A 13,290-nucleotide genomic window follows, 5' to 3' on the forward strand; every position below is an offset into this window, starting at 1 on the left:
TATATAGGCGCCGGTGCAGCTGTCTAGTTCCATAGCTTGTCAGGATCTTATTGTTGGCATTAGATCCAATGAGTAAATAATCGTTTCACTACTGGACCTTCCTGTCGTAAAAACGATTACAAAAAATTTCTACTCTGTCTCACTTGTCTTCATGTAGGCACCGATGCAGCTGTCTAGTTTCATATTGTTTGCAGTGACTAACTTGACTAGCTACTAATCATAGAGCACCTTGCTATCACGTCTCTATCTGCCAGTGATTACATTTCGTTTCCCATTATGATAAGGGCTTGAATTTTGTATTGTTGTGTTGATGAATCTTTTTTTCTTGTCTATTTTATTTTTTAGGACAAAAAAATCATTTTTCTGACTTGCGCCTTTAGAGTGGGATTGCTAATCTGTATATCTGTCTAAATCTCTCTTAATGCACGTCACCTGTTTTAAAAATACAGGATTAGGACTTCATGTAGTACGAAACGGCTGCGTGTGGTGCAATTATTTGCTGTGTCCCACGTTTTGGGTAGAGGTTACTGTCACCGATTAGCATCCGGTATCATGCGATTTGTTAAGAAACTGATCTTTCTTCAGACGAGCCAGCCAGCCCCAGCCGGTTTTGTCATTTGGGACAGCCTCAGCATCTGATTCGTTTGTTAATTGTTAGTTAGTTGGACCAAATGCGCCCAAATTCAACGGCCTTTTGCACCAGAGGCGCATTTAAAATGCCACCGATCTGGACCCCTTGGTATCGTAAGTGTATCTGATGAGCAGTGGGTGAGCAAACGGCGACACGCTTTGTCTCGCTCCTCGGCCGTATCGTATCTGTCGCCCATCCCGAAGACGCACTACTTGTTCAAAAAAAATACTAGAGGATATTTGGATACGAGAGGATATTTGGATACGAGGTGCTAAATTTTAGCAGGTCACATCGAATGTTCGGATGCTAATTATGAGGACTAAATATGAGCTAATTACAAAACTAATTGCACAGATGGAGTCTAATTCGTGAGACGAATCTATTAAGGCTAATTAATCCATCATTAACAAATGTTTACTGTAGCATCATATTATCAAATCATGTACTAATTAGGTTTAATAGATTCGTTATGTGAATTAGATTCCGTCTGTGCAATTAGTTTTATAATTAGATCATATTTAATACTTCTCATTAGTATCCAAATATCCGATGTGACAGGTGATAAAGTTTAGCAGGTATCCAAACACCCTAGGATGCAGTCGGTGACAGTAACATTTAACCTTGCTGGCATGAAATCTAGCCAGGGTTTCTGATAAGCTGCCTCCGATGTTAACTCTTCCCTGATGGATGGTACAAACAAGTCAACATCAGTAGAACACCGTGGTTTGTACTCCTCCGTGATTTCGGAGCTCCAGGTCAGAGTGAGAAAGCAACTGAAGAGCTCGGGGCCATATTTTCCAGCTCGTGCATTGACCAATCTCCCAGTGATGGGCCACCGCGGTAGGTTGGGCTGGGAATCTCGGACTTCCCTTTTGACTTCTTTCACTTGATGAAACCCATGGCCACATAGAGAGAGTATACTGTACACAAAGCCTTTAGGTCACTACGCCCAGTTCCTTTCGGGTTCCGGCAACCCTACGGCTCCCATCAATTTTCCACAGCAGCTCTGACTAGCACGGCCTGTGACTTGTGCAAGCAAGATGAAGATAGAAGACCACCGTGGTCACTGCTTGGGTTTGAGTATTTGACTCGTTGTAGCGAACATGGTCTCGTTAAGTCATAGTTTGTGATTTTGGTGATTGAGTGACAACATAGTCATTAGAACTAATGCTTTATCTAGCATGTACCTTGTAGGTTTTCTAGATCCCAATAATGCAAACCAAATCATGGCAAGGTCCAAATGATGGTATTCTTAACATCCAAATCATGGTATTCGATTATCCAAGCTATGATATTTAAGTGACCAAGCCATGGTATCTAGAATTATTTTATGGTAATGAAGCATCCAAATGATAGAGAAAATCCAAACCATCCAAGTGATGATATCTTTGGTGCTTGTATTGGACGAATTGAAATGAAAAATGCACCATCGGATATCCCGATACCCCACCTGAGAAGCGTTGGAGTAACCATCGAAGTAATTGGTACGCTGCGGAAAAGATTAGGCAAAGTCAACCATCGGATGTTCCCATGATCACTTTTCTAGTAGCGTCAGACGAATTCTGAGGGACAGGCTTGGAAGATGGAGAAAACCCAATAGCACCAAATGATCCGATGGTATGTCCAAAAGGAGCATCGGACAAAGCATATTTTCAATTCAACGTTCCAGAGAGGTTTTGGGAAAAACCCTTCAGCACCGGATGATCCGACGGTACCATTGGTTGAAGCGTCGGATGAATTTTGGATGTGTCAATGGAGAACTTGGGCGCGGGGAGGCCAACAGCTAGTATCACTGGATGTTTCGATGCAGGCCAAAAATAGACCATCAGAACATCCGATGGTATCATTTTTCACTAGCCGTTGGAGTAACAGCTTTTTGAGCCCTTGGGGCTAGTTATACCCCCACCACTCGCCCATTTGGAGTTGCTGGAGTGTTCAGGGATGCATTGAAAACCAAGACTCATCAAGAACACATCTATGCCACCAAAAGTGCTTAAGTGATCCATCAAAAGCTTAGCACAAGCTTAGGAAAGTGATTAGTACTAAGATTGGCCTAGAGAGGAGTGAGTGCAGTATGTGCCGACCTTGTGATTAGGTTCTAAAGTGAACCATCGCTGTACAAGAGGTGTGCTGGTGCTTTGGTGGCTCGCCGGCAAGTCTTCGACCCTTCGGCTTGGTGTGGAGCGGTGTCGACGATCTTGGGCGAGGGATGTGGAAACCCCCTTCCTTCGTGGAGAAGCTTCTCAGTGAAGACGGCATCAAAGTAACCGAGGGACTTGGCGTGAATCTTAGTGGTCGAGCCTTTGTAGCAAGTCAAGGAGTACCTTGGGAAAGACTTGGTGACCGGGAAGCAGTACTCTTGTGTGAGTGCTTCAACAACGTGGACTAGTGGTGGCTTAGTATCTACCGATACCACAGGATAAATCCTTATGTCAAGAGTTTGCTTCCCCTCATCTCCTCCTTACATTTTCGCATTTCATACTTGCAACTTGTGTGCCTTTACTTTCCTAGAGTAGTATCTTGATAGGATTGACTATAGGTTGCAAACCTTGTTCTGGGATGAGGATTTCACAGTAGATCAACTGTAGATTGTACATCTAGATAGCATGATCTTTTGATGCAATTAGTGGAAGCTATAGATTTAGTTTTTTAAATTGCCCTAGTTCACCTCCTTTTCCCTTTAAACTGTGAGTACCGATTCCTTTCACTCACATAAGCTCAGCATGTGCCTTCGCAGTTCAGGAGGAAGCATACGGAGGGAGGGCGCCTGCAGAGAGGACAAACGAAGTGTCAATTAACTGACGTGGTTACCGGCTTGACCGTGCACCTATCTGAGCTCTGCGTCTCAGGGCACCGCCCGATCGCTTGCCAACCAGTTAATTTCTCTTGGATGCCATGAGCTTCAGGTAAGCAAGTGGATTTGAAAAAAATGGGCGTTTCGTGCGGCCTGAAAACGTCTTCTGATGGCGTCCTGTGGTTTGGGTAGCTAGCAGCGCTATCAGCCCGGCCGTCCCTTCACTGATTCATCAGGCATTCGGTGATCCAAATCCTCGTCATCCCAATCAATGCACACGCTGCAGCCTTCCAGCGAACTCTCGCCGTTGACTTGTTGACCTGCACCGGTGTGCTAGTAGTAGTAGTAGTGGGATTTGCTGGCCAGATTCTGAAGCTGGTCAACCAAACGGCAAATGATTTGATTTTTGCACGGGAAAGAAACGTGGAAAGGCGCTTGTTTATGCTGTCAAGCTGATGCAACGGAGACGGCATCACATCAAATCAAATTAAAAGCGATGAGCCGGTTTCTCTGAACGGGGAAGATGGACGAGCCAAACCAACCATTTCTCGGCGCTAACATAAGCCTAGGACCGCATGCGTAGTATCACACGAGTACGGGCAAAGCAGATATCTGAATCCTGGAGCGTTTGACCACTCACGATGACGATGACATATTGACATGCGACGGATCTCCTCTTGCGCAGAGCGTTTCGGTACGCCTCAAACGCTGGCGTGTCGCGGGTCGCGACGACTACGAGGTGTGAACCGCACTTGCTTGAGGGGTCGCGGATAGCCCATACGATCGTGTAGCCGGCCTGGCCCTTATCGTCATCTCACTCATCTCTCGTAATATATTCGCCCGTGAGGAACGCGCGCGCCACCGTTCTCGTGGAGTGGTTCCCACGTGCGTGGCGTCCATGTCGGCCTGCCCCCGTTGAAACCCGTGGTCAGAGGTCAGCGCACGGCAGTCGCGCCCGGACCCGCCCTTCCCTTCCCCGCGCGCGCGATCCGGCACGACGGAGACGTACGGGGGTCCGTTCCTTGGCATGCTTCGCCCCGGCGTCGTCGGCTACGTCCTACTCCGCGGCATAATCGATCGCCTCCGTGTGTGTACGGCTAGCGCGGGTGGTAGCGCGTTGCCGGCAGGGGATCAGAGGCCCCAGTACCAGGACCACCAGGTTCCGGAAGGAGGGATCGGGTCGGGCGCGATGCGATGCAGCGCGAGCCCCTTTAATTTCGGGGTTTCCCCATCGGTGGTCGTCAGCGCGGGCCGAGCGCGTAGGGCGTAGGCTGCTTGGTGCTTGCCTTGCCGAGTTGCTGTGCTGGGCGGGGATAGGCAGACAGAGACCCGCCAGCACCGCGGCGGCGTCGGAGCTGCTGGAGCAACAGCGGCCAAGCAACGGGATCGGGCGATTGACGGGGACCGCGGCCGACGACCGCCGAGGGCGACGTCCTTGGCGTGGCGGCCTCGCTCTCGCTCTCGTCGTGCCGCCAAAGTCGTCGAGTCTACGCGCGTGACGGGGTGGCGTCCCCATCGCGCTGCCGATAGCCAAGGGTGTCGTCGTCCTGCAGCACCCATACACCTCTCTACACTTCTCTGCAGCCTGCGCTGCCTCTGGGCTCTGGCTCGCCCTGTTTCTGGCTGGACGGCTGAATATTCTTCTTCGGACTCCAGTGCCTCTGTGCCCTGGTCTGCTCGACCACCGGAAGCTACAGGCTACTTGCTGGGCACAGGGCACTCGAGGTCGGCCCGGACGCTCTCGGTCAATGCGGGCTTACGGCGACGAAACGCAGCCCGGCACTTGCCGCCATCGGCCGGGCCGGTGTATTTTTATACGGCGATCCCCTCTCGATCGCGTGTCCTTGTCCGCCGATCAGTGCACCCATTGCTTGCTTTACCGTGCAGCCCACCTGGCCACCGCCGGTCGATTTCCACGACGTCCGGCGGGCGGTGCAGATCCGCACGGTAGCTCAGTTCGACTTCGACGTGTAGCTCCGTAAACAAGAAGAATCACCGGGTGACGTTCATGGCTGACGGGCGGATCGCCCATTCGCTCTGCCTGCGCGAAATTCGACGGATCACCGTGACTATCGGTGCCGTACGAGTCCATGAGCCCCGGCCCGAGCAATAACTTACAGCTCCGGAGTCTGATGAAATTCAGCGAGAATCTGCCAACTAGTCTTCGGTTGGACCAGAAAATTTTATAGTTGGACTCAAGAGGTGACCTAATTCATACTTTAGGGAGATTCCTGATGCGATCCAATTATTCCTGATGCGATCCAATTACGCGTTTCCACATCATGGTTCTCCAAAAGAAAACTACTACCGCATCCGTCCCGAAAAGAAATGTAGATTCACAAATGCACATGCATGGACTTACGGAATATGTAGGTCAGGAAAATAAAAAGGGGATGTTAGGTTTAGACTAAATGCACACTAAGATGTATTAGCCGGAATGTACGTGTATACTGGTTCGACCGTAATTAAGCTGGCAAAAAGTAGCAAGCTAGCACGTGTAACTTGCCAGGTTTTAAAATGCCAGTATGCCACCAATAATCCATCATCAACCTGCCCTGTTGCAAGTTGCACTGACCATTTGACTGTTTTGATGATCATGATATGATGGCATGGGATACTCCGCGGAGAAAAACAAGTTGAATCATGTCTGCTGATCTATTTTTCTCTTGCAACTTGGCTGAAGTTATAAACTAATCACATGGTACTTTATTTCGCTATATTTTATTACACAATCATGTAGCTATAGTTTTTTTATGCTTTGGCCATTAGAGACATTAAGTTCAATTGACTCAAAGCTGGCAAATAGGACATCAATCAACGTACCGGCTTAATGAGGTACCTTAATAATTTATACATATAAAATCATATTAAGGCTAGTCTCAGTGCATAGTTTCATTGTACAGTTTCCAAGACTGGGAACTAGGTAACTGTGTCAGTTGAGTTTCATAGGGATGAAACTCCTCTCACATGTGATGAAACTTTCCCTTCTCTTTCTTCATAAAGATTTTGCCAAAGTCAGCAAAATTGCTGATGTGGCATGGAATTTAATGCCCATAAAACTCCCACTGAGACTGGCATAAGGAACTCTACGAGCTGGCAATATTTTTTTTTCTAAATGATGCATGCATGATGGAACTCTAGCCAAAGCCATTATTAAGGTTTAATAAGGTATTTTTGATTTACAAAGGCAAGTATTTTAGCTCACCTTGTACTTTGAAATGATGCATTTGAAATGCTAGTTTCTTTTACCTTCCGCTTTCTGATTGATTCCGTTCCCCCAGGAACAACATTTTCAACCTTAGGACTAGTTTTTCATCTTTTTTGGCATAAAAATAAAGTACAGTAGATTTGATTGGGTAACCATTGTTTGCAAAGGTAATCTTTAGCCGGTGTCAATGATCACGTGTATCTGGCAGTGGACGTACTTGCAAGTTGCAATTACTTTACCATAGCTTATTACAAGGCTTGCTACTCCTATGTTTTTAGATAGGAATGTATAGGATTACAGATATGCACATACGTTTATGGAAAATATCTGCGATAATAAAAGATGTTATAAATAAGCTAGGTTTAGATTAGATTTATGCATGCTAAATAGTAACCAGAAAATGTACATGGCATTCAGATCATAAGCTTGTGAAGGATTACTAATGAAAGTTTAAAAAAAAATCAGGTTTGGAAATGTCATGGGTTCATCAGACTGTCCTATTGCCAACTTGCAGTAGCCGTTAGATTTGATTTTGGTGGCATGAGGTCACTTGGGTGCTACACACACACACACACACACACACACACACACACACACACACACACACACACAGAGAGAGAGAGAGAGAGAGAGAGAGAGAGAGAGAGATCAAAAACAGGTTGGGACAAATGATGAACTAATTTTCTTGAAATTTTGTTCAAGCCACATAAACTAACCACATAGTATTCTTGCGGGTAATCATCTAGCCGCGATCTTTTATTTTTGGGTATTGAAAGTACCAAGCTCAGTTGACCCAAAGCTGGCGAAGGCCAACTAATTTAAACCGACTTTCAAAGATACCTATATAAACAATAATTCATTAGAAGTGTAATCGAAAGAACCCCACGTACGAGCTGCAAATAATTTTGGCTCTTCAATTATGAGTGTATGATGGAATCCTATCTGAACCCTTTCGTGACGCGTAAAGAACTTCAATTTAAAGGATCAAGCATTTTTTTTCTTCATTTTTCAACACCATGCACATTGACGTAATCAATTGAAAATGCTGGTCACATTATTCTTCTGATGCCTGACTTTGGGTTGCCCAAATGCTAGAACAACATTTTCAACAAATACTCCAATAGTCAGTAAAATAGGTTTCAGTCAGTAACCTTGGTTTCCGCTGGCAAATACCTGACATGCGAACGTACTTGCAAGTTGCAGTTTCTTCACCACTAGTCTATTGCACAGTGCACATGGCCGACAAGACAAAATATCTCAACGCTTGAACTGAGCTTGAGGATTTAGAAACTCTGCTACGAACCAAGAGCACATGCTATAAGCCGACAGAACAACGGATTACTACAAACCCCCAGAGAGAATCGCCATTATTTTGACAGAAACTAATACGCCGACTTTCTCTTACATGCTGGAGTAGCAAGCATCTCTTTGTCTAATGCAAAACAAAGTGGATTTTCGCACGTACGGATACTGAAAAGTCCTTGCAGACTGCGCTTTTTAGGGCGACCTTTTCCCCTCTTCTTGGATGCTAATCCAAAACAGTGCCATGTACTACTAATAAAGCGAAGGAGATCAATCACACTGATCCACGTTTACGATTGTTTTATTGTCCCTTGCATTACCTAATTCAGTTCGTCAAAGCAGCTGCTGTCCCCACTTGGCCGTATACGATATCCACACCGGGAACGAGCTCAAGAAACGCGGCGCCAACCAATAGCGTCAGGAGTCAGGACTCAGGACCCAATGGTCATTCAGTAAAGCAAACGAAACGAGGATGCAGGCACGTCGACATTGCGAGAAGACTATGGGGATAGCCACACTACCGGTGACTATGCAACGGGAGGAGCAGGAGATGTCGTGGCCCACGTTAACAGTGACTGGGTAATGGGCCCATGCACTTTTCCAGTTCTTCGTTTTGAAACTTCTTTTGGGGTGGAGCCGGCTGGGGGTGATCGGATCCTACCTCCTCTGTCTATATATTGCTATCCCTTGTGATAGGACACTGCGCTGTCTTCCCTGCCACATAGAAACGAGGTGTCTCGAGCACCACTAAACCATTGGCGTTCTCTGCGCAGCACAGAGCAGAGCAAGAAGCTGTCAACGATGGCTTCCGCCGCGCTGCCGGAGGCCGTCGAGCCCAAGAAGAAGGGCAACACCAGGTTCGCCTTCGCCTGCGCCATCCTCGCCTCCATGACCTCCATCCTCCTCGGCTATGGTACGAACACAAACTCACTTCCCTCATGACCCGTGTCTTTTGTTTGCCGTGTAGTAGTACGGAATCTCCCTTTTGTTTTGGTTAGATTTTGCCTTTTGCATGGGCTCATCCGCTCATACCGGACTTTGCTTTGCAGATATCGGGGTGATGAGCGGGGCGTCGCTGTACATCCAGAAGGACCTCAAGATCACCGACAAGGAGCTGGAGGTCCTCATGGGCATCCTGAACGTGTACTCCCTCATCGGCTCCTTCGCAGCGGGGCGCACGTCCGACTGGATTGGCCGCCGCTACACCATCGTCTTCGCGGCGGCCATCTTCTTCGCGGGCGCCTTCCTCATGGGCTTCGCCGTCAACTACGGGATGCTCATGTTCGGCCGCTTCGTGGCCGGCGTCGGCGTCGGCTACGCGCTCATGATCGCGCCCGTGTACACCGCGGAGGTGTCCCCCGCGTCGGCCCGCGGCTTCCTGACCTCATTCCCGGAGGTGTTCATCAACTTCGGCATCCTCCTCGGCTACGTGTCCAACTACGCCTTCTCCCGCCTCCCGCTCAAACTCGGCTGGCGCGTCATGCTCGGCATCGGCGCGGCGCCGTCCGTCGTGCTCGCACTCATGGTGCTCGGCATGCCCGAGTCGCCCCGGTGGCTCGTCATGAAGGGCCGCCTCGCAGACGCCAAGGTCGTGCTGGGGAAGACCTCCGACACGCCAGAGGAGGCCGCGGAGCGCCTCGCCGACATCAAGGCCGCCGCAGGCATCCCCGCGGAGCTCGACGGCGACGTGGTCACCGTGCCCAAGAGGGAGAAAAGCGAGGAGGCGCGGGTGTGGAAGGAGCTCATCCTGTCCCCGACCCCGGCCATGCGGCGCATCCTCCTCTCGGGCATCGGCATCCACTTCTTCCAGCAGGCGTCCGGCATCGACGCTGTGGTGCTCTACAGCCCGCGCGTGTTCAAGAGCGCCGGCATCACCTCCGACAACCAGGTCCTGGGCACCACCTGCGCCGTGGGCGTCACCAAGACGCTCTTCATCCTGGTGGCCACGTTCCTGCTCGACAAGGTCGGCCGGCGGCCGCTGCTACTGAGCAGCGTGGGCGGCATGATCTTCTCCCTGGTCGGCCTCGCCACGGGGCTCACCGTGATCGGCCACTACCCGGACGCGAAGATCCCTTGGGCCATCGCCGTGTCCATCGCGTCCACCATGGCCTACGTGGCCTTCTTCTCCATCGGGCTGGGCCCCATCACGTGGGTGTACAGCTCGGAGATCTTCCCGCTGCAGGTGCGCGCAATGGGCTGCGCGCTGGGCGTGGCCACCAACCGCGTGACCAGCGGCGTCATCTCTATGACCTTCATCTCGCTGTCCAACGCCATCACCATCGGCGGCGCCTTCTTCCTCTACGGCGGCATCGCGGTGCTCGCGTGGGTGTTCTTCTTCAGCTTCCTTCCGGAGACCCGCGGCCGGACGCTGGAGTCGATGAGCAAGCTGTTCGGCGCCACCGACGACGAGGACGACCTGAGGCCCCAGCAGGGCGGCGACACGAAGGACAAGAAGCTCGAGATGGCCGCCGCCACCACCAACTAACTCCAAATTACAGGACCTCGAGGGGTTCTACGCGAAAAGCTTGTGCAGTAGGCATGCCGCAGCTAGCTGCCATTGTTGCCATATGATCTAAGCTGAAGTAACGTGGGAAGATTCGCGGATCCGGCGCAGCTGGAGAGCGACGGCCGGCAAGCTCAGGCCAGCTCGTTGCTCCCTTGAAGCAGCCTCTTAATATCTCCTTTTTTTACAAGTACATGGCCTGTGATGATTCACTCTTTGGTTTGTCCGTGAGAGATTGTGAACTAGTAGTCGTTGTAGTTGCCAAGGCCAATGCCGGGTTGCCAGTGCCGCCGCCGGGTGTGTGTAGAGGTGTCAGTCACGTTTGTCCTGTAAGCTGTGTAGCCGGCCGGTAGCGTTGCTGTTGCCTCGCTGCACGGGTCATGGAGGCTAGTAGAAAATTGGTAGTGGTTCGAGGATTCTGCAGAGGGAGTCAAGCAGGCCACGGAAAAGGTGTTATGAAACAATATCTATCTAGCTAAAGACTTTGTCGTTCTGCGATCATGCGGCGATTGTTTACCCTTATCAAATTGGTGACGGCTGGTTAACGCAGAAACTAGAGCTTAATCAACTCGCTCACGGGGCCGATTGGAATAATCTGGGATGGTTATTAACAAAGGACTACAGTGATGCAGTAATAAACTTGGTGTAGTTTGTCAGTGCTTGAGAGTCCTTACGTAGTTTGTCGAGGTACATGGTTTACCGCGCTGACACTGTCTGGATGAACTATATAAGCTTTATGTCACCTGCAGCAGGCCGGCAGGCCCGCACCAGAAGCGCGCGGGAACCATATACCTGCCGGTGGGCCTGCCGCGCGGTGGCCACGATCGGACGATCCCGACCCACACCACTGTCTAGAAAAACTGATGTTTACATAGAAAGCCGAAAAACTCAGTTATCATTCGTAGCTTGCTAGGCCCATAAAAATAAACATATCCTTATTTTTTATTCGGGTCATGATCCGACTGATTTCTGCTTGAATGTCAACCGGATTCTCTATTCCATAAACAGTGACACGTGTCAGGATTCTATTGGTAGAAAAATTGCCTGAAGCAGAATTAAAAAATCACTCGAGTACTAACGTGTAATCACTGATAATATAATAACGGTTCAGTTTGCAAGATCGAGCTATTGGGTCTGTTTCTACTACATGCGTCACAACAGCCCACGAAGAATAAAAAAAACAACCCATTTCATAGCAAGAAATCCAATACCTCAGGCTGAACACTGAATCGGCCCACGGGCCCATAGCACAAACGTATCCCCATCCTCGGATATGTTGCGCTCTCCCCCTCTCCTCCCTCCCTTGCACAAATCAAAACTTCCCCTCCAGCCCTCCCCACTCGCCAGCAATCATGGTGGGAGAGGACGGTGGCTGCAGCGGTGGCGGTGGCAGCGGTCTGTTTACTGGCGTGAAGTATCGCCTCCTTGGGTTTGACACGCCTGCTCCGGAACAACAGGTGTGCACCCCTCTGGTCCTCTCACCTCTCACACGTTCTATTGCGGTCAGGGCTCGTCGTAGAATCATAGTACCTCGGAGAGAGGGAGACCGATCCTCCGACCCAGAGTTTGTCGAGCGCGATGGCAAAGATCCATAGCAAGAAACCCCACCAGCATTTTCTGTAACCGCAAATTTCGATTGATTAAAGCCTGAAACAGTCCCAATCGAACGGAGTCAACACAACGCCTACGTGCCCGCACATCAGCGCTGCGGGCACGGAAGATGCAGGAGCGGGGAGCAGCGGGCATAGCGAGAGAGGCAGCAGCGCTAGCGAGGGAGGGAGGCAGGAGCAAAATTTGGGGGAGAAAAGGAAGGATTACCATTTCCATTCTCACAGTTTAATAATCCATAATTTGATTAAATTACCTATTTAATACTTTTATGCCAGCACCCAGACTTTACATGGTTAAGTGTTGCACGGTTACATAATTATTTTATAATCCATAATCTGGTTTAGTTTATATAGTTACAAAGACTTTACATGGTTAAGTGTTGCATGGTTACATACTATTTTATAATCCACATAATCTGGTTAAGTTTATATAGCTACTTGCTATTTACATAGTTAACTCTAGCAGTCTTGCCGTTTGTTTATTAAGTGGTTAGAAACTGGTTAACATTTGTGTTTTAGATGCCTGTTTTGGTGACAATGACATGTTAATAACTTGTATCTTTAGGGGCTGGGGCCTACTTTGTTTTGAGCAGTACAAATTTGATCTTGAGACGAGGGGTGGAAAACCTACCGCAAGGATGAATAAAGAGAACTGCACTTACCTTATTGTCAACAGTGAGATAATCCATTATGTGAGTACGGTGTTACATTTAATGTGCCGTATCTGTTAGTTTGCTCGTTTAATTTTGTAAACTTTGGGATTTTTTGTGTCAGGAAAATCAGTTCTGCATCAAGGCCAGGGAAAATGAGATGGTAGTTGTCAATGAACACTGGGTTAATGATACAGTGTCCTGCGGCGCCTTAGCGGATCCTAAAATGGTCAGTTTGACTGCTGGATTTATATACAGCTTGTTAGTTTGTGATTCAAGCCATACTTTTTTCGGAAGTGCTAGCACCCGGACGTCCAATAATTTTATTTTATCGTCTTCAATCGTGTACTTGCTCTGGGACATTAAGCGTTACTCCAAACTATATACGCCTTCCGAAACAGAATCTGCATACGGTACCTCCGTACGGCCGCACCTACTGATTGAAGCTCAGTAATTCAACATAGCTTTTCATGACAATAAAGATGCAGCCAATGGTAGCAGGGTACTCATTGTGCAAGAACCATGGTAGCAGGTTGGCCATGCCGTCATTTTGCCTTGCTCTTGTGCTGCTGTTTTCCTTGTCCAGCTCATG

General features: G+C 48.9%; 1 protein-coding gene across 1 annotated transcript; it reads left to right on the forward strand.

Annotated features, from left to right (window-relative positions):
• Nucleotides 1-8,643: 8,643 nt before the first annotated feature.
• On the forward strand, nt 8,644-11,094 carry LOC101765345 (polyol transporter 5). Its single transcript, XM_004958080.2, has 2 exons — nt 8,644-8,848; nt 8,985-11,094. Exons 1-2 carry the CDS (start codon nt 8,737-8,739, stop codon nt 10,418-10,420), a joined length of 1,548 nt encoding a protein of 515 aa, XP_004958137.1. The 5' UTR covers nt 8,644-8,736; the 3' UTR covers nt 10,421-11,094.
• The last annotated feature ends 2,196 nt before the right edge of the window (nt 11,095-13,290 follow it).

This window comes from Setaria italica, chromosome II (assembly GCF_000263155.2).
Source record: "Setaria italica strain Yugu1 chromosome II, Setaria_italica_v2.0, whole genome shotgun sequence".
NCBI lineage: Eukaryota > Viridiplantae > Streptophyta > Magnoliopsida > Poales > Poaceae > Setaria > Setaria italica.